We start from the raw sequence: 22297 nt of genomic DNA, 5'->3' as shown, positions 1-22297 counted from the left end.
ATGGGTTTCAAAGTGTATAATATATATAAATGTATAAATGATGATATACATACATACACATATATATATATATATATATATATATATATATATATGAGTATTATCGAAGCTGTTTTTTCCTGAAGAGAAAGCTGCATAATGGACTCCTTATTCATTCGGAATTAGGGATTTTGCAGACTTCGAAACATATGTCGAAAATAAAATAAAGGAACTTTGTTAAATCTTCGTTCAGCTCCATTCTTTCCTATACTTAATATCATCATCATCATCATCATCGTTTAGCGTCCGTTTTTCATGCTAGCATGGGTTAACAATTGAGGATAAACTCTTTAAAAGAAATTATCAGTAGTTAGCGTGAAAAACCTCGTAAGAGAAAAAATCCGTAAATTTTTCCACTTTGAAAATATTTATTTATATTATATTGAGGGTACTACTATTCGTAGATACCACACGCTAAGAGGGACCAATGCGGTCAAAACTACTAAAATAAACAAAATTTTACCGAATGCAAAACTTCAAAGCAAATCATTTAAAAAAAGAATTTAGTTACATATCACCTGTGATTTCGCAATTAATGCAGAATATGCATTCCATGTTCATCAGTGCAACAAACTCAAGATATATAAGAAAAAACATAACGTTACAAGCTCGATAGCCAACCATAGAATTCGTCGTAGCATGTACGAATGTTTATCTTTACATATCTATGAAAATGGCGGGCTTATTCGCAATGCATTTCTGTAACAAATTGCTTACTCAGAATAAAAATTTAGTATTGAACTATTCTGGTGAAAAATATAAATTAACAATTGAGGATAAAAGAAATTATCAGTAGTTAGCGTGAAAAACCTCGTAAGAGAAAAAATCCGTAAATTTTTCCACTTTGAAAATATTTATTTATATTATATTGAGGGTACTACTATTCGTAGATACCACACGCTAAGAGGGACCAATGCAGTCAAAACTACTAAAATAAACAAAATTTTACCGAATGCAAAATTTTTATTCCAAGTAAGCAATTTGTTACCAAAATGCATTGTGAATAAGCCCGCCATTTTCATAGATATGTAAAGATAAACATTCGTACATGCTACGACGAATTCTGTGGTTGGCTATCGAGCTTGTAACGTTATGTTTTTTCTTATATATCTTGAGTTTGTTGCACTGATGAACATGGAATGCATATTCTGCATTAATTGCGAAATCACAGGTGATATGTAACTAAATTCTTTTTTTAAATGATTTGCTTTGAAGTTTTGCATTCGGTAAAATTTTGTTTATTTTAGTAGTTTTGACCGCATTGGTCCCTCTTAGCGTGTGGTATCTACGAATAGTAGTACCCTCAATATAATATAAATATATTTATATATATATATATATATATATTTAAATGGATGAAGGAATTATCCTTTGTTTACCGTTAACATGGAAAATTCAATAAACAGTTACCAGGGTAGCAAAATTCATGCAAGTAACACGGATGAAGCGACCTATTCAAAGGTAGAAACTCCGGGTTAATGTGCAGTAATTTGTGTATTATAAGTAAATAAATGGAGTTGAACGAAGATGTTATTAAAATTCTTTTATTTTCGACATATGTTTTGAAGACAACATGGTTTTATTCCAAAGGAATAAACGGTGTAAAATGCAATCTTCTCATCAGGAAAGAAAGAGAGCCTATCTCAACAACAAGACATTATAACAACTACAATCATTTAGGCAGTCATCGTAATTGTTATAATGTCTTGTTGTTGAGATAGGCTCTCTTTCTTTCCTGATGAGAAGATTGCATTTTACACCGTTTATTCCTTTGGAATAAAACCATGTTGTCTTCAAAACATATGTCGAAAGTGAAAGAATTTTAATAACATTTTCGTTCAACTCCATTTATTTACTTTATATATATATATGTGTGTGTGTATGAGTGAGTAGAAAGAAGGGCACTCAACACATTTATTGGGAGTTACATGTATTGATCAAAACAGTTTGATTCAGACTCCTTGGTATTCTGAGTCTCAAGCATATGGTTAGTCTTTGACCATTGGAGTCTGAATGAGAGCTCGATTGAAGAGAGTCAATGTTTACTACTGGTTGATTTCCTGCGATTGATTGGGAAAGGTCACATGGTATAGTGGTCTGTTGTTGGTATTTCAGCAATAACAATTAGTTGGAAAATACTGCATGGTGAACAGGAGATCGACTGCGTGGTAGACAAGAAGCTGGTTGTGTGGTTGGGGGAAGCAGATGTGTGGGTATATATGTACATGTATATGTCCATATATCTACATGTATGCATCCATACTTATACGAGTGTGTATGTGCTTAGATGTACACTCATACATCCGCATGCATGCAGACATACACATATACATACACATGTGCACGCAAGCCTTTAATTCCATGTACATATGCACATGAGGACATGCAAGTGTGCACATGTATATACATGCACATGTGTGGGTGCACATATGTATGCCCATGCACAAACATCTGTGCACATGCAAACGATGAGCAGATGTACACATACACTCATGCACGTGCATGTGTGTGCACATATACTTGTGTGGTCATGTATAAGGGGTGAGAGTATGCAGGTATACAGGCATAGAGAAGTGTTGGGGATTGGTGATTTGCAGTGGGGGTTAATTTGTGGCAGTGACCTTGGTACAGGCAGTGTTGGGGTGGTTGGTAACTAAGGAGGTATATCCAGGTTGTTGGCAGCCAGTGACTTGAAATTTACCGGAAGAGTGTACCTCTGGTGTACCTCTGGTGACAACAATACAATACCTCATATCTCTTGATGATGAATACTGTGGATTGGTAGATGATATGCAGTTGTTCACAGAGGCACAGCTGACAATTAGAGATGTTGGGTGAATATGGTGGTACTCTGTTGATAATAGTCCACTTGATGCTGGGTGTTTTGTCTCAGAGGTCACAAAGTCTTCAGAGAAAGTATGACAGGGAAGTAGAGTTGTCTCTGTTCCTGAATCTAAATGAATGCAAGTGCTGGGAATATCTTCTCTTGAAGTCATTGACTGTCATGCCTGTATAGTACCTAGTAATGCCATCAGATGGTGTAAGGGTGGCTCTGTATACTACAGCCCTTGAGAAGCAGGATCCTATTAGGGGGCAGGTGGTAGGGTTCCGAATGTTGCAAATTGAAGTTAGAGGTTGTGTGGGTGTGTTGATGCATGCAGTGTTGTCTAAGCAGGAGTAGCTTAGCTTGACATTATGGGAGTTGAAGAGTTTTTTAATACCAACATCAGACCACTATACCAGATGACCTTTCTCAACCAATTGCAGGCTAATATCCAGTAGTAAACATTGACTCTCTTCAACTGAACTCCCATTCACACTCCGATGGCTGAAGACTAGCCACATACTTGAAACTCTGGAGTCTGAATCAAACTATTTTGATCTTTATATAGATCTATATATAAAGGTGGTGCTATTAAGTTAGACATGGCCTGGGCCAATAATGGCCGAAACCTATCAAAGTATCAAAGTATATATATATATATATATATATATATATATATATATAATATATATATATATATATATATATATATATATATGATAAACTTTTTTTTAATAAATCTTGTTTGTATTAAGTCTACCAGCTCATTTGGCCAGAGATGACCTCAGTTTCAAAGCAACAGAGAGTACAATCATGCCAGATTGCCAGATTAGTTATCAGTCCTCTCAGCTTTTGCTGGTATGCATTTCAGTTGAGAAGACTGCACCAATATGAAATGAACTGCCTTGCTCAAGGACACAAAAAGTAAAACCATGATATTATAAATGGCTGGGTTTATATGGTATCGGACTCCTGCTCATGGGTTCAAATCCAAATAAAACCATTGTTTTATACTTCACACATGCACACACACATACACGATACAAAAACTTCTTTCAATAAGGTGTCATGCTGTTAGGAGGCACAAGCATTTACATGATGGTAATTTCTGCCTACCAAATTCAATCACAAGGCTTCAAAAGTTTTTTAAGTAGTTATTAATTTTCTGAAAATCTTTTTTTAGTATTGTGACAGCATCAATTATTTTTTTTTTTGTTTACAAAATCTTCTATATATATACATTTATGTATTTGTTTTACAAGATTCTTAGTGTGAAATCATGCACTGAAACAGATATTGTTATACTTGGAGATAGTCATATATATTTGGTCTTTACTTCAATTTTATTACTGTTACACTGTGTAACAAATTTTTTTCTTTGGTCAGTAAGTGTTATTTCCTATTTGCTTCATCTAGAAATCAAAAGAAATTACTACTAATCCCATAAAACTTTAACTGGACATCAGTGTTTTGAAACTGACCCATTTTCAGACAGATTCAGCACTGAGTTGCTGAAGCAGAAATATCATTATAACAAATATTCTGCTCAATACTACAGATTTGCTTGTCATTTGCTTGACGTTAACCCCTTGAACATGTCCTTAGTGGCTAACAATATGTGTATCTCTGATCATGAGCATGAGTAGTGGGGGAGCATCATAGCCATGTGTTGAAAGGGATTCTTTGGGGTTTGAACAAATGCAACAAAGCAGTTTGAAGGAAATATTAGCCATACTTTCTAGGAGTAAACAAAAAGAATATAACAGTTGTTACTTAAAGACAAAAATCATTATGTTATTTTAGTTTCTTTGTCAAAGTTCTTTCATCACATATTCTGTGACCTCTTCAACAACTCTCTATCCCACATCTTTCCTCTTGTTCTGCTGATTCCATTTTGTCTTTGGCACGTAAAAAGCACCAACCGATTGTGGCCATTGCCAGCCTCCCCTGGCATGTAAAAAGCACCCACTACACTCTCGGAGTGGTTGGCGTTAGGAAGGGCATCCAGCTGTAGAAACACTGCCAGATCAGACTGGAGCCTGGTGCAGCTTCCTGGCTTCCCAGACCCCAGTCAAACCATCCAACCCATGCTAGCATGGAAAGCAGACGTTAAACGACGATGATAATGATGTTATGTATCCCTCCCTATCTGCACATGTCTGTGTGTGTGTGTCTATGTGTTTAGTATGTATGTCTTGTGTGCATGTATATGGGTTTGCCCATTACACTGTACCCATGTCTTTTATTTATTTATTTTTGTTTTTCTTCTTTTTCTGTCTTTAGTATGTGTATGTGTGTCTATTTGTATGTCTTCTTTTTTCTTTTTCTGTCTTTAGTCATTAGGTTGTGTTGCATGATGAAGTGGGGGTTGGGTTATTCCATTCATGGTTTCTGTTGAGGCTCAGTCTATCTACTATTCTCTGTGTGGCCGCCGTGATCTGTCTGAGTATCACGTCTGTTTTATGTGTTGATAATATCTTAATATTTATGTTATTCATCATCATCATCGTTTAACGTCCGCTTTCCATGCTAGCATAGGTTGGACGGTTCAACTGGGGTCTGGCAAGCCCGAAGGCTGCACCAGGCCAGTCAGATCTGGCAGTGTTTCTACAGCTGGATGCCCTTCCTAACGCCAACCACTCCAAGAGTGTAGTGGGTGATTTTATGTGCCACCGACACAGGTGCCAGACGAGGCTGGCAGACGGCCACGCTCGGATGGTGTTTTTTATGTGCCACCAACACAGGTGCCAGACGAGGCTGGCTGACGGCCACGCTCGGATGGTGTTTTCTTATGTGTCACCGACACAGGTGCCAGACGAGGCTGGCGGACGGCCACGCTCGGATGGTGTTTGTTACGTGCCCTCAGCACGGAGGCCAGATTCTAACTGAACATGTTTGTAGTGCATTCATGAGTTTCTTCCCCCCTTGAGCTCCCACCAATGTTCACTTATCTGCTCACCTACACTACATACTATCTCCCAAGTGTATGTCATTGTCCTGTTTCTGCAGCATCCTTTGGTACACCTTATACTATAAACTACATTCCTAAGTTTACAGTTATCTGTAGATTTAGTCTACATACTCTACAGTTGTTATCCATACAGGGATTTTTTCAAATGATTTATGGGGTCCTTGGCCACTCTACTACTTTGATCAGATGAGGAAAATGGTCACACATGGGGTAGGTGCAAATACCAAAGTTACACTAAAGAGCCACATGTTCAGTAATAAAGCTGAAGTGAAGACCAAATATATAGTGCATGTGTTTAATTGACAAAATGTGATGATCACCAAGTATAACAATATATCTATATCAATATATATATATATATATATATATAGTGTAAGATAGAGGTTATGTAACCATCTGAGGGATAGGTGTATCTGTAGGCACTCCTGGTGTATTACCTCAGTATATATAGTCCTTGTTATAAGGTATATGGTAGTAGGTAATTTAAAGGTAAAACCATGGTTTAATAGATATAGAGACGATAAGAAATGGGGCTATAATTAACAATGAGAAGTGGATCATTGTTGCTTTAAAGTCATTATTTAATCAAAATAGGAGTATGTTTACAGCTGCTTCTATTTATCAAAATAGGGTAAATTTGCATTTACCTTGTTACAATTGATAAACATCTTCTGAACGATTATATGGCAAAGATAAAATAAAAGAAAAAGAAAGGGAAAATGTTTGTTAATTCAATAGTCTTACCTTTTAGTGACTTACATAATTCTATGTGTCAGTAGGAGGATCAAAGAGAAGAGAGTTCATTAAATCCATAATCTTATTTTTATAATTATATCTTATATTTTTCCTCTGTCTTCCCTTCTTTGGATCTTTCCTTTTCCTGTTTCTGACAAAGAGCTCCGCTCGAAACGTTAAACCCTCCTTCTTTCCTTCTTTCCTGAGCATCCAATAACTCTATACTTGTTCCACGTCCTCACATTGTTCTGTTTTCTCTTTGTGTTTTCATGTTTGGATTAATCTTATATTTAGTTATTTTCATAATTCCTACATTTAGTGGCTAGTTGACTGGCAGTGTAAGCCGAAGGAATTATAGCTATTGGGGATATTCGGTATTGTTACTGAACATATGTAATGCTAATTTGTAGCTTCTAAGTTGCTCCCTGTAATTTCAATGGAAGCAGTATTATAAGGCTAAAGTTATTATTTAAAGTTTGTACGATACAGTGTGTACAATGGGCTAAGTAAAGGAATAATACATACTCCTATTTTAATTAAATAATGACTTTAAAACACCAATGATCCACTTCTCATTGTTAATTATTGCCCCATTTCTTATTCTCTCTCTCTCTCTCTCTCTCTCTCTCTATATATATATATATATATATATATATATATATATATGAAGGGCTTAAAGAATATATATAGATATATATATAAGTTCAGTAAAAATTTAGATTCAGTTGAATATGGTACTTAAGTTAAAGGCACCAGAATTTGGTATGGTATTATCCATATAATTCAAAATGGAGTAATTATAATCAAAAGAAGCAACAAGGATATCCAAAGATAATGCAGTACAATCGTTTCAAGTGACTTAATTTAATTAAACAATGCAAGTATTACATCAGTTTTAAAATGTACAGCAATCTTCAGCTGCATATTAATAAAGAATTTTAGTTTAAATTGAAAAGATTCATTTTTACACTTATTCCATTTACCAACATCACAAAGAGGAGACAGAGAAACCAGTTTCATCAACAGAAACATGGTAGTAATTAATATTTATTTATGGAGATACTGCTTATCACTGATTTTACTTTGCTATTTAGATTTACTATTGGGGGAGGGGGTTTAATATTATTCTATCAATTCTAATGGAGACAACACTAAGAATCTATCTTTTATAGATAGCCGAAGAGACAGTTTAACTTCTTCTGGTACAGTTGAATGTATTTCAGCTAAAATTAGTGGGCCAAAGCTGACGGGGTAGGGAGAATAGAAACTTCTAATACTTAACTATTTAACAGCCATAATCCTACTTGTGGTTTGAATAGGTATATTTTAGATAGTTTTTTTCAAAGAATTCGAATAATTTTAGTATCTTATACAATATAGGGATGGAGGATATAGAAATAATTTCATATTTATATAAATATAAATCAAATTAATATAAATTTATAGTTAATTAGTAAATAGTAATTTATTGGTATTAATGAGTTAAATTAAAGGAATATGCTAAACAATTTCATATATTTTCTACATGTTAATGACTTTAGAATGTATTCACTTGTATTATAAAATAGATAGTGAATTATAACAGTATGGTTCTGTATAGGTTAAGTGTGAACCCAATAGAAATGTATTATCAGCAAGATGATATAGTGGGTAAATGAGTAAGATAAAATGGTTTAAAATTTTAGTGAAGGAAATTTAAATCAGTAAAGGGAAAAATAAAATTATTTTAGAATATAGTAGATAAGGGGTAGATTAGATTTGTATTCTAAAAACTTAATATAGGATATACCTAGCTTATTTATAATAGGTGAGGTAAGCTTCTATAAGAAAATGCTTAATAATTACATTATAATTTTATAATTACTAGACTAAAATTAATATTTATTTATTATGGGAGTTGTCATGGGAGATTTGTGTTTAATATCGGGTGAAGAAATGATCAAACAAGACCATTATAGAAATAGAGACTAAATAACATAGATATTATTATCTATTCATTATCAGGTTTTGAATATTAATTAAGGGGATTTAGAAGAACTTTTTATGAGAATATTCTTAGTAAATAAGGTATTAATTGGCACACATATCAAAAACTTTAAAATATAATGGAAGGGAGGAATTGAAAAAGTCTTTAACGTTTCGAGCCTATGCTCTTCCACAGAAAGAAACAAGGAGAGAAAAAAATGTGTGTAGTGGCTACCGATCTATCATGGCAAATGCCGGACAGAAGGATCACACAGGAGAGCTAAGAAGTAGGGGAGATAACAAAGTAGTAATGGTCCCAAAACGAAGATGCACATGTGTGTGCGTGTGAAAGAAGGCTGGTGATCTTGATGTGTGAAAATGTGGGGATGGGAATTAGTCAGTGCTGGTGTATGTGTGGCGGTGTGTTATGATTGTGTAGGGAGGTGGGAAAAGCATGGGTGGGGTGTGGGTTAGGCTGAGGGTTGGGGTAGAGGCGGGGTATGTGGGAGAGTGTAAGGGATGGGGTGGGATTAGAAGGATAGGAAAGGTTGTGTAGGGGTGGGTGGGCTTATGGGGGAGGGTTGACGATGAAGGGGGAAGGGGTGTGTGGGAGAAGAAAGAGAGTAGGCGTGAAGAGATGTAGGGGGAGGTCAGATGAAGAGGGGAGGAGAATTGAGCCCTTTTGGCACAAAGGATCAAAGAGAGAAAATTTATCCCTGTTCATGGCACAAACGGGAGTCCAGATGGCCTCTGTGCAAGGACAATCCAAACACGGACAATCCAAACACGGACAGGTGTTGCCAAGAGTGACCGATAGAGCGGAAATGGCGTGAGACCGGGGTGTCATTGCTGAGACGGACGTCTCGGAGGTGTTCCGCAAACCGGTCAGCCAAGCGGCATCCCATTTGTCCGATGTACAGAGAATGGCAATAGATGAAATAGATGATATTGATAGAAGTGCAGGTGAAGGAGTTGATAATAGGTGCCGGTGAGGAGGGTGGTGTTGGAGAGATAAGGGCAAGTGTGGCAGCATGGGCAGGAGCAGGGGAACGAGTCAGGTTGGGTTGGGGAAGAAGCTGTGGACCTTCCAGCATGCCAGTCCAGTCAAACCATCCAACCTATGGCAACATGGACAACTAACATTAAATGATGATGATGTTTATTAAGGATTTTTAACTGAACAAATAAGTACATTAAGAATTTTTTTGTCATATATATATATATATATATATATAAAGCAAATAAGTAACAAGAATGTCCAGGTATCAGTGCATTATGGCCATTTCAAGCAGCTCCATTTAATCGATCAATGAAAACATTACATCAAATTGAAAGAAACCGCTCTACTCAGATGCAGATGACCATATAGATCTCCAATATAAAGGATAAACCATTTTTTTTTGTAGCACAATTTACATCAGTACTAGAAACCAAAATAATTACATTGTTTCCTTTTGACAGAATGAATTTAGGGGAAAATGTATATCCAAAGCCTACTATAATAGCAATATGCTTAGAAAAGGCCTCATGAACTTTGTCTTATATATTAAAGTACCCAATTTCTAAGGTTTAAGTTTAATTATCTATCCTTTTGCCTTTATATTGTTCTAAAATTCTTTTCTAAATTTTTGATATATCAAATTGGCTCAGTTATGATACACCTAGTAACCCTTCCTCCTTCTAGTTATCACCTCTTCTCCATCAGTCATACTCTTACTAGCAGCTCTGAGACATATCCTTTTATGTAGATAAAGCTAGCTATATAGTCCCAGTAAAATAAGGGTCAGGGAGGGTATCTCACATTAATTAATTTATTACCATCAATTGGAACATAACTGTCAACTCCTAAAGGGTTGTAGATAAAATCTTATAAATATGATAAAGATAAATATAAATTAACTATCTCACCATTCCTTTTTCTTAACCCCCTCCCACTATTTTCCTCTGCTACTTTCTAAATTATATTTCTCTTCATCAGCACAATAATTGTTTGGCTAGAGGTGGCGTTGCCAAATTCCTGTTCAAAATATATAGTTTTCAAACAATTATTCTGTGCTGATAAAGGGATATAACCAAGAAATTGTGATACACAGATATTGTTTTGAGCTGAGGTTTGAAAATATAAGGACACGGATTGTGTCATATAGCCAGCTGGAGACGATGTCTCCTGGGGCTAAATTACAACAACATTAGTCCTAAACAGGACTGCCATGTTATGTTGGCAAACAATCTTTACTACAAAGTACTGTTGCTGAACATCTCACATTGTGAGATTTAAAAATAGTAATTTTCTAACATTGGTGGTGCCCTGGAATGGACACACCCTTTGGGCTGAAATGCATAAAAGAATATATACGTATATACAATGGGCTTTCGGTTTCTGTCTTCTAAATCTACTCACAAGCCTTTTGTTGGCTATATCATGCAGTGAAAATGAACCCAAAGTCATGTGCTGGGAAGTGAAATTCTTAATCTACAGCCACACCTGCACATATAACTATAGTATAATGGATTTAATAATAACTTTAAATAACTAGTATAAACATTGAATAGTCAAAAGAAATCATTTTTCATTTTCAACAATTTACTTTTTTTATCTATTTATTTTTTCTATTACTTTAGTTCTGCTGCCTTTCCAGAAATGGAATCTAGTCTTGTGGAGAGAAATGGTGCTGATAAACGAGTGGTTGGAGTATCACTACCTCTAGTAGTGACTTTAAATGCGGGTGGCAGTGCTGTGTTCATTGTAACAGCAGCTATGTTCCTAGCAAACTACCAAGGTGTTCATCTAAATGCTGGCAATATAACAGTACTTGTGTAAGTTAGCTATTTCTTGTTTTATTTTGGGTGGTTTGTTTTTGGTGGGCAAGGGTGGTTTATTAAATCACAGAAGTAATGAGAACTAGCAGCATTTCTGGAAATTACATATTTTATAAATTTTCTTTTTTCATTATGCCATATCTGTAACATTAAGTCTTCATTTTCATCCCATAATTAACAATTTTTAACGTGTAATAGTCAAACACAAATAAAATTTAAAGTCATTTTTATTTATTTTTATATTTTTTCCACATTAGATTATATTTTCTGCTGGTTTATAGTGAGAGGACTAAGAAGATGTCTATCTATTGTGTCATCCCATAAATAATGCAGTTTTATTCAATTGCATGAGTTAAAAGTCGGAGGGGGATGGGATAAACTACCAGCATCAACTTGCTATAAAAGCAAGTAGTAATTTTACCTTGTCCTTATTTTTAGTGTAAATTTTGAAGAGTGCAGTTCAATTTTAAGTTATTTTTACAAAGCTATATAGAAGTGACGAAGAGCATATTTGGCATATTTTGCTTTATGAGTTCAATAAAAGTGGAAAATGGGAGGAATATTAATGCAGTATATGAGGATCAGACAATAAGCGTAAGCCACTGTCAACAGTAGTTCCGGAAATTCCAACCTAGAAACTAGGGCCTAGAAGATGAGCCTCATCCTGGAAGATCTGTAGAGCTTGATGAGGACATCCTGCAAACGTTGGTGGAACAAAATTCCATCATAATTGTTGAGGAACTAGCAGAGAGTTCTGGATTTGGTCATTCAATCATTTATCGACAACTGCATGCCATCAGCAAAAGTCAGCAAATTGGGTCAATGGGTTTCTCATGAACTTTCCGAGTTTAATCACATGCAGAGAGTGAATATTGCTGTCATATCTCACAAATGAACCTTTTTTGGGTTTCTCTATAAAAATGTCAAGCGTCGAAGGTAGTGGGTAGGGAAAGGAGGGTATGAAAAGTTTAGTCCACTTTGAACTTTTAAACCCGAACTAAACAATAACAAAGGAGATCTACTGTGCACAGCTTAAGTCAGCGCTGGAACAAAAATGACCGTCTCTAGTTTCAAGACGAAAGGTGTTCTTCCATCAGGATAATGCTCGGCCACATACAGCAAGAATGACATTCCAAGGGCTGGAGCAGTTGGAATGAGAAACAATGCCCCACTCACCATGTTCACCAGACATTGCCCCATTTGATTATCATTTATTCCGCAGTCTTCAAAATCATTTGAATGCAAAAGATATGAATTCTGTAGACAAGGTCAGAACAGTACTGGAGGAGTATTTTTCATCACAAACAAGTAAATTTGGGAAGAGGAGCCTTGCAAGTCTACCAGAGAGATGGAAGAGCATTGTAGCAAATGAAGGAGAGTATATTTTAGATTAAAACAGAACTTTGGTTGTCTTAATTTTGAAAAATAAAAGAAGTGTAAAAAAACTGCATCCTTTATGGGATGACCAATGCTTAGGATTGCATGAAACAATTAGCAAAAGCGTGGTCATGTTAGCAAGCCATACTTATTTGCAAATGATGGCTGACCAAACCATGCATTTATTCTCAGTCTAGTTTACAGCAACAGTATAGCATACTTCAAACTACCTCCAAAGAAATACATCTTAAAATCCATGTTGTTGTAATCTTCTCTTAAACCTTCTATCGGTTGTGTCTTTCTTTTCCTTCTGACACTCATACTCATTTATTCTTTTTCGCAATTATTGTAAGCGACCGTGCGGTGTATTAAAGGAGCCATTTCATCATCACCTCTTCTTTCTCATGGCCATTCTTACATTCTTTTTTTAGAAGGTTTAAGAGAAGATTTTTTAGGTGTTAATGTGTGTGTCTGTGTGCACATCATATGTACATAATAATAATAATAATAATAATAATAGACAGGCCGTCATGTATACATAATGTGTACGTGTGTACAAACAAAGGTGTATGCGTGTGAGATAAAATATAGAACATTGAAAGAGTCTATAATAGGACGCTAGAAGAATGTTCAGACACAAGGTTGATAAATACCAGTTTGTAGTAAGGTACACAATAGTTGAGGTGCTGTAACAAGAAGTTGTGGCAAAGAGGCAGAGCCAATTGAGGCACATGTCATGTGGGAAGTTGTGGCTACTATGCCACTGCCGGTCACTTGATACAGGAAGAACTTGCAGGTTGTATTTGCTGTTAACCATGGTGAAGTAATTCACGAACAGCGTTGAGATAGAACCTGGGTGTACGTAGAGAGATGTTGTTGACATTAAGATGCAGGTGACAGAGCTGGAGGTTCTGATGCTGCTGAACGAAGTTGAGTCTCCATGTGAGCTGCTGATGTTGTCTGTCACTGGAACTGGCTGTGTGCTCTGTGGTCAGTGGTTAGACCTTAGAAGGTCTAGAATCAAAAGACCTCGACTCGATGAAGCTTTATAGCAAGTTATCAGCTCAAACAGATTTAGAAGAGACTCTCACATGACCTTATCAGAAAGCTTAGATTGGTTGGGTCACACATTGGTGCGTAATAGAGCAAGAGACAAACTGTGCCAATACCAACCAATCAGATTAGTGGCCACAACAGGGTCCAAGCGGCCAAAGGCTAGCTGCTATCTGCTATGTCCGTACTTATGTATATATAACAGATAGAGAGAGAGAATTTCACTAAGCGTACACTACACACCAATTAAAGATGAGCCAAAACCAACACAATCATTCTTTAATAAAGCTTATGGCATAATTCAGAGAAGTAAGATGATTTACTTCCCTTTGATTTTTTATTAGGAGTTATCTCCCCTTAATTTTTACTCTTTTTTTGTACAATCGTAAACTGAACAATTACTTTCAATATCCACTAAATGACCATACTTTTTCACATTTCTTTTTTTTTGCTAAAACCTGCCTTATTACCTCCATCGTATTCCCAAAAAACATCATGACCATTGCTCCTGCCGTTTGACCATTACGCCCATTATATTATTATTATTATTATCATTTTTTTTTTCAAGTTCCACCATGGTTGACTTTGCCTTTCATCTTTCCGGGGTCAATAAAACAAGTACCATTTGATCACTGGGGAAACGTGATCCTTGTTGAAAGGATTATTCATTATCATCATCATCCAGGCTCCAGTCTGATCTGGCAGTGTTTCTACAGCTGGATGCCCTTCCTAAAGCCAACCACTCCATGAGTGTAGTGGGTGCTTTATACGTGCCACCGGCACAGGTGCTACGGGAGGCTGGAAATGGCTATGATTGGTTGGTGCTTTTTACATGCCACCGGCACGGAAGCCAGTCAAGGCGGCGCTGGCATCGGCCACGTACGGATGGTGCAATTTCCATTTGATTTTTTTTTTTTTATGTTGATGTGCTTGACTCAATAGGTCTCCTCAAGATTATTATTATCATTATTATTATCATTATTATTATTATTGTTATTATTATTATTATTATCATTTGTGTCCAGACACAGCTGTCAGTCACATGTTCGGAGTTCTGTTAATTTTTCGTCAAATTTGTTGCTTTACTGTTTGTTTTTGCATATTTTGTTGAACTGTAATTTTGATAACCCAGATTGCCACAAGCAGGGCCAACTGGGGTGGCAAAACATTCACCCTTTAAGAATGAATTTTGACTTTTAACAATTCAAAATTTCATATTTTGAAACCAAAATTTGCAAACATGGCTTTTCAAATCAAGGGTGTTGACATTTCTTGTAACAGCCTCTGTGAGATTTCATTTCCTCCACAATGTGGTTGAGAGGGAGAGGAAGAGCAACAGCAACAACAGAATCATCACACCCATCAACACTGACGGGAGCATGAAGGAGGGTGTGGAGGAGAACAGCAATACCACTACCACCACTGCCATCATGAGGACCAGCCAGAGTAACAACAACAGTAGTTATAAGTGGGGGAGAAAGGAAAAAAGAATTCTTTCACATCAAACACCTGCAGATTTCACCACCACTGCCTCTACCATGTCAAACAAAGAAAAAATTAGCAGAGCACAGACAATAGTGGCTTTTTCTAAGCAAACATATAGTGGGTTGGAGAACAGAGGAGGTGGAATTGTCAGAAAAGGAGTTGGCTAGAGCAAAAATGTATCTAATCAGAACTGGCAGGATAGTCCACCTTAACACACCAGAGGAAGTGCAAGAAGAAACAAGACAACAAACAATTATATACAAATGTATATCCTTGAAAACAAGAAAAATAGAAAGAGCTACACAAATCCAGGTCAAAAAAATACCAGAGACCTCTATAGAATCGGTTGAAGGTTCATTTAAGTGAAGGTAGCAGAGGTGCCACAGAAGTGGACATCTTGCTGGCAGCAACCATGTTGTATGGCATAGAGGACAGAATTAAAATTCTACAAATTCATTGATTTAAAAACGAAAACTAGTATGGCACAGGGATGGAACTCTTGTTGCATGCAGATTTCACAACTGCAGAGGAGATTCCAGGTCTAATAGAGCTCCCTGGAGGTGCAAAATTATTTGTAGCAGTAGAAGGTAGAAAGTTGATATGCCATATATGTGGCCAAACAAACCAGTTAAATGCTTTCTGCCCCAGGCAAACAAAAGAGAAAACCATGCTACTGCAGTCACCTCCAACACAACAACAACAGCAACAGTACTGGCAGAGACAGGTGACCACTAGAGCAGTAAAAACAACAGTAACAGTAACACCAATTACAGCAGCAGCAACAACAGCAAACAAAATAAACAACTCACCAACATCTATGGCTTCCATACACCAGACAGCAACAAAAATAACAGCATAGTACCTCCCAAAACAACAGCAACCTTACCAACAAAGTACAACCAAAAAGCCCCACAATATTTGCCTCTTCTCTTTTCCAAATGCTCAGACTTGTCCTGCACAGAAGGTGGAAGAAGAAGATGCTAAATGGCAACAAGTTTCCTGGTCAAAAAGAAAAAGGAACAAAAATTCACCAACTAAACATAAAAATCTGGCAGGTATGATGACTGAGGAGACACTTGGCAAAACAAACACACAAATACCTCCCCCATTAGCAACCACACCAGCACCATCAACAACAACATTCCTATCAGCACCATCACCACCACCGCAACACAATCCAGTTCACATACATAACTCACAGCTCACACATCCCAACACCAGCAACACACAATCATCAACTACACAACAATAAACACAAATAATAAAGAATTAATGCCACGCATAAAATTCCTGCTAACATCACAAAACACAAACAACAAAATAAAGATAAAATATCCTGAAGGAGTTGGGGCCTTTGGGAAAGACATAAACAAAAGACTGAACAATGAACTGCTTGTTGAAACAACTACAAATAACTATGGGGATAGAATAACCGTCCCCAATTCACCAACAAAATCACAGTAAGTAGCCTTTTCTGCTTCTATACAACATAACCTCACTTATGATAGGTAGTATAAATGCACATGGCCTGGGGTTGCCTTGGAAATAGGGTCATCTATTCGACAACCTCAGGTCACTAAGTGTTGATGTGGCAGCCATCAGTGAAACCAGACTCTTTGACTGACAAATGTTCATGCCCATTTTCAGTGGATACAAAATATATTTATCTCCATGTCAGCTGGGAATGGGAGGTGGAACTGCAGTGTTGTTCCAGAGAGGCCTGGATCTCGAGATAAGGACTATTTTCCTGGACCCAGAAGGTAAGTTGGTGGTCATGGATGTGAACAGTAGTGACACAGGGGTGCCTTCATGCTAGTGGCTGTCTATGTTCCAACAGAGGCTGGGCAACTGGGCTTCTTCAGGTGCCTAAAAGTTTGCCTGGGAATGTCTCGTCCTTTAGTGCTTATGGGTGACTGGAACACTGTCTTAGAGCCACATTTGGACCATATGGGGCTTGCGGATAGAAGAGGTGGGTACAAAAGCCTCGCAAACCTGCTCAGACGTTTTCGACTGTTTAACAGATACTGGCTGGATTTCCCAAATGTGCCAGTGTGACCTGGTCTAACTGCATCAGGTCATACAGGTTGTATCTAGATAGAATTTTCTGTAGGCCAGTAGGTAAGAATAATATAAGTTGTTCACTTTTTAAAATCATCAGCTACACAGACTACAAATTTGCGAGTTAGTTAAGCAGGTGTTAATGGGGGTCAATCTTCAATAACAAATGGTGGTACGCCCTGAAAAGAGCAATTAGAACAAAATTGATTAGGTCTAGCATGATACTAGCGATAGGGAAAAATAGAATAGAGGGCAAGCTGGTTAGGAACTTAGGAGAGGCATTGAAACCAATGTGCTGGCAGCAAGATTTGTCTTCAACCAATTTTTCAACACTAAGCATGAAGAATGCATTGTCAGAGCTAAGGCATGTACTCTAAGAAACAAGGGAAGTAAAGCTGCTTGATGGGCCCAAATGGCAGAAACTCAATGTGACAACAAAGCCACAATTCAGATTTTGTTGGACCAAAGTGGGTGCACGGTATTTGAGCTTGAGCAGATGTGTGTGGTATTTCAGTGGCACTTCGCCCAACTGCTTGGGATGAATGCCAGAACACAGGATGGACTTCTACCGCGATGGCATGGCATGCCATGACTCTTGGCAGGTAGAATGAGGCATTTCAAAATGCTGATAACAGCTTCAAAAATATGGGATGCAATGATGGGCTGCATGGGGAGAAAATTGCCTTGTTTGAATGGTCTACCCTACAAGCTTTACTATTATATACCAGACTTGTCTGGCAACTTCTGGCAGCAGAACGGGAGAATTCTTAGTTTTGTGAGCTGAGGAGCAATGGCACTGCTGAGAAAGGATCCAAACAAGGGAGTCAAATAGAAAATTTTCAGCCCATAACACTGCTGAACACAGACTCCAAAATTTCGGCCATGGGGCTAGTGAAGAGATTGGCACTTGTCATCGAGGAACTGATTAGTCATGTACAAACATGTGCCATCCCAAGCAGATCCATCTATGACAACCTCCACTTCATGTAACACATAGACATAATGAAGCTGGCAGAGGTGGCGAATGCTTACATTGCATCCATCATCTACCACCTCCCCTTTGTGGCCTGTCCTACTTTGAGTCTGACCAAACTGGAGCACCTACTTTTCTGCTTTCTTTGGAAGTGACGCATTGCACTGGTCAGGTGCTCCATTTACTGTCAGCACCTATTAAATGGAGGGTTGGGTATGCTGTGGCTATGATGCACAAACATGTACTGAGGCTGCAACATCTCTGGTGTTTCCTAGTCGATGAGCAGGGGTGGTCGCCATTTGTCAGATGTGATTTCCCACAGCTTGTCTTTTTGACTGAACTGCAATCCTGGATCATACGTAGACCAAGACAGGGCACCTGGCACGTCGTCAATTGCTCACACTCCTCTGCCAGTAGGACAAATTCCACTACAACTTTCTGTAGAGGGTTAGTGGTAGTTAAATGCAATGACATTCTTGGGGAGACTCTTGGTGTCAACAAAAATGAGTTGGCTGCTCTGTTCTGGAAGATTTTCAGGCTGGGGCCTATGGATAATTTCCAGTAATCCTTGGCCTGGCAGTGCTACCAGGGGGAACTACCTGTTCAGGATAGACTCTACAGGCGCGCAAGTGCAGTCAGCCAGGCTTGCCTGAGATGCGCACAGAGCAACAAACCTGTTCTGTTTGCTTTTGTCCAGTGATTTCTGATTTGTGGGTTTGTGTCAAATACCTGCTGTTGTGTGTAGAACAGATCTGGCTGTTGGCTGAGTCCATTGTAAAGATAGTCCCACCACCTTCCTTTGGCCAGGAAGGGCAGGCTGTTTTTCTTTGCCTGGTAGCCTTAGCGAAAGAGGTTATTTGGTGGACCAGATTGAAAGAGTTGAAGATAGATACTTTCATTTTTGGCCTCATCAACGTTTTTGAGTTTCACTTGAAAAAGAAAGTGAGGATGGAGAGGGAAGTTCTGCCCCCCACCCCCAGCAATTTTGTTAAAAGGTGGCTGAATGTTGCAAGAATGGCCCAAGTGAATGGGCCTACTCTAAGCATGTGCCTGTAGATAAAGTGGAAAGGGCACATACTCTAGTTGTGGACTTGTGAGGTTTTCACAAGCAGTCCTATTATTATTATTATCATCATCACCATCATCATCCTCATCATCATCATCATCACCATCATCTTCCTCATCATCATCATCATCATCACCAACATCATCATCATCATCATCATTATTACTTATAGCAGCAGCAGCTAACTGAGGTCAACTTTGCCTTTCATTCTTTCAAGGCCTATAAAACATTTTTGGATGTTTTGCCCTGTGGGTGAATTCTCACAATATAGTTTCTTTCCGTCTTCCAGAACTGTTAGCATAAGTCTTTCTACTTATAAATAGTATAAATTAATTACAACTGAGCATTGGGCTCGTTGTAATTGACTAGACCCATCCTCCAAAACTTTTGGTCTTCTACATACAGTAGAAAGAATTATTGAGTTAAGAAAAATCTATTTGGGCAACTGAAAAGAGAATTCCCTCAAATATACTTTGTGCAATTATTCACTCCTTTATTCCTTTGCATCTTTCTCCTCTTCTCTCTTCTTTTTCACTCTTTCCTTCTTTTATTATATTTCCTGTGTTAACTACAAGATGAAAAAAATGTTTGAGACTCAACCTTCAATTCCTTATAACCAGTACACTTTCACGCCTCGGTACATGTTTCATCATTGGAATTATAGCAGATCAACAATGACCCAACTTTGTATTAAGATTTTATTTATAATGTAAGATTATACTGATAGCTACAGATTATGAGAGTTTGGTGGAAGGAAATATTCCCATAAAATACTGCAAGTTGATGACTTCAGGAGAAGCAGAAGCAGGGAAGGAATTCTAGAGGGTAGTGTTCTGGGAAAGAAGAGGTGTACATAAGATTTTGTGCAGAGTCTAGGAGGTAGGAAGCAATATGAATGAACTGGGCTACTGAGAGAAGTGGCAAGGTATTCCATTGAATGTAATTTAAGAAGTGGTAGCACTGTAAAACTAACCTTTTTGTTACCACATTTCTATTGAAATACACTGCCTTAGTTTCAGTTAATTGTAAAAATAATGAAGAATAATAGGAAACAACGGTGTTATTATTAAGTTTGTGTTTGGAACATGAATTAATATGAAATTGGAAGGTTTTAACGTAGATCACTTTAAAATATGAAGTTTACATCATAGAACCAAGGGCAGTCTCAGAGGAATTGGTATCAAAAGTGTTTTAATAGGTGCTTTGTTAGCTCATAATACTAAGGTTGAGTCATGATAGGAAGCACTACAATACATCCTTACTCCAACCACTTGTCTGCAGTGGGTAGTTGAAGTGGAAGTGGGCCAAGTAAAATGTCTTGTGGTATCTAGCGACAACCCTTTATGCTTTGAGTTTTAGTTTTGGTGGTTCAAGTTTGTCTTTCATCCTTGTAGGATGAATAAAAGAAGTATAAGTGCATGCATGATTATGTGGTAAGAAGTTTGCTTCCCAAACACATAGTTCTGGGTTCAGTCCCACTGCATGGCACATTGGGCTAATGTCTTCTACTATAACCACAGGCTGACCGAAGCCTTGTAGACAGAAACTAAAAGAAGCCTGTTGTATGTATATGTGTGTGTGTGTCTTTGTTTCTGTGTTTATTCCCACCACCACTTGACAACCAGTGTTGGTGTGTTTATGTCCCTGTAACTTAGCAGTTCAGCAAATAGACTGATAGAATAAGTACTAGGTTTAAGAAAAAATACTGGGGATGATTTATTTGACTAATGGCTGCAGTCTAATAACTGAAACAAGTAAAAAAAAGATAAAAGAGAAGTCAAATATCAGGTCAGCTTATTCAATTCTATCCCAAAATCTATGATGCTGAACCAATTTAAAAAGATATCAACTTTATATTTATGATTGTCCAGTCTTTCTTTACTTAAAATCTTTTCTACCTGTTGTCACATTTTAACTTTGTGAATTTTCACAGATAAACAATAATAAAATTGAACACATACACTCCATACTAACTGATTATTATATAGACTAATTTGAAACTATTTTCATTTATTTCAATAGAGTTCTTACAGCCATAGTTACAATGGCTCTACCTGGTGTACCAAGCTCGAGTATTGTCACTCTAATATTATTGCTGACTTCTATGAATATTAATCCAAAACCTGTTGCCATGCTTTATGCCTTGGAATGGCTTTTGTAAGTACTGCCAGCTTTCTAATTTATTAAAAACATATCCCCAACTGTGTTGGTACAAAATATACCAAATCTCAGATATTCTATTTCCTTCATTTTTATCAACCCGCGATTACTATATTTTAAAATTAGTTCTCTGGGAAGTCATATGATGTTAATAATCAATTTTTTATACTCATCATCATCATTATGACATCTTTATCATGACATGAGTTGGATAGGACTTTTTGAGACATTTGCAGTCAGATGCCCTTCCTGATGCTAGCCCTTTTTGTCACCTCTTATGACATCATCATCATACATCCACTTTCCATGCTGGCATGGGTTGGACAGTTTGATAGAATCCAACAGGCTGGAGGACCGCGTTGAATTCCAATGTCTGTTTTGGCATGGTTTCTATGGCTGAATGCCCCCTCCTGATGCCAACCACTTTATAGAGTATTCTAGATGCTTTTTTCATGGCTCTGGTATGAGTGATGTCATCAACTAACTTGCAAGACAAGATTCCTCGACTGAGTGGAAGTGTAGTATTGAGCGGCTAAGACTGATAGAAGTATAGGCACAGATGTCTTACTACAGAGGAGATACATGGCTACCCTACATTATATAAGAGTAGTAGTTGCTGGAAAGAAGATTGATGGTAGTGACAAGGTACATCATCATCAAGGGGTGTACAAGAATAAATCACTGTACTATGAAGCCAGATAATTTTATAATTAATTTCCTATTCACTATCAGTAATTATGTTCAAGTTGGCTGTTCCATTGCTTCAACAAT

At 37.3% G+C, this 22297-nt stretch overlaps 1 protein-coding gene across 1 annotated transcript in view; it reads left to right on the top strand.

Moving 5' to 3' along the window:
* Positions 1-21523, top strand: part of LOC115230431 (neutral amino acid transporter A-like) — a gene marked incomplete at its 3' end in the record, with an annotated part of 33798 nt that extends 12275 nt beyond the window's left edge. Inside the window, exons 4-5 of the mRNA XM_029800625.1 lie at positions 11157-11351; positions 21389-21523. Of these exons, the coding sequence (XP_029656485.1) occupies positions 11157-11351; positions 21389-21523 (330 nt within the window). The remainder of the gene's footprint in view (positions 1-11156; positions 11352-21388) is intronic.
* Between the last annotated feature and the right edge of the window lie 774 nt (positions 21524-22297).

The sequence above is a fragment of the Octopus sinensis genome, unplaced genomic scaffold (genome assembly GCF_006345805.1).
Source record: "Octopus sinensis unplaced genomic scaffold, ASM634580v1 Contig15557, whole genome shotgun sequence".
Lineage (NCBI taxonomy): Eukaryota > Metazoa > Mollusca > Cephalopoda > Octopoda > Octopodidae > Octopus > Octopus sinensis.
Note: the sequence above shows the minus strand (reverse complement) of the source record. Positions and strands in the feature narration are given on the sequence as shown.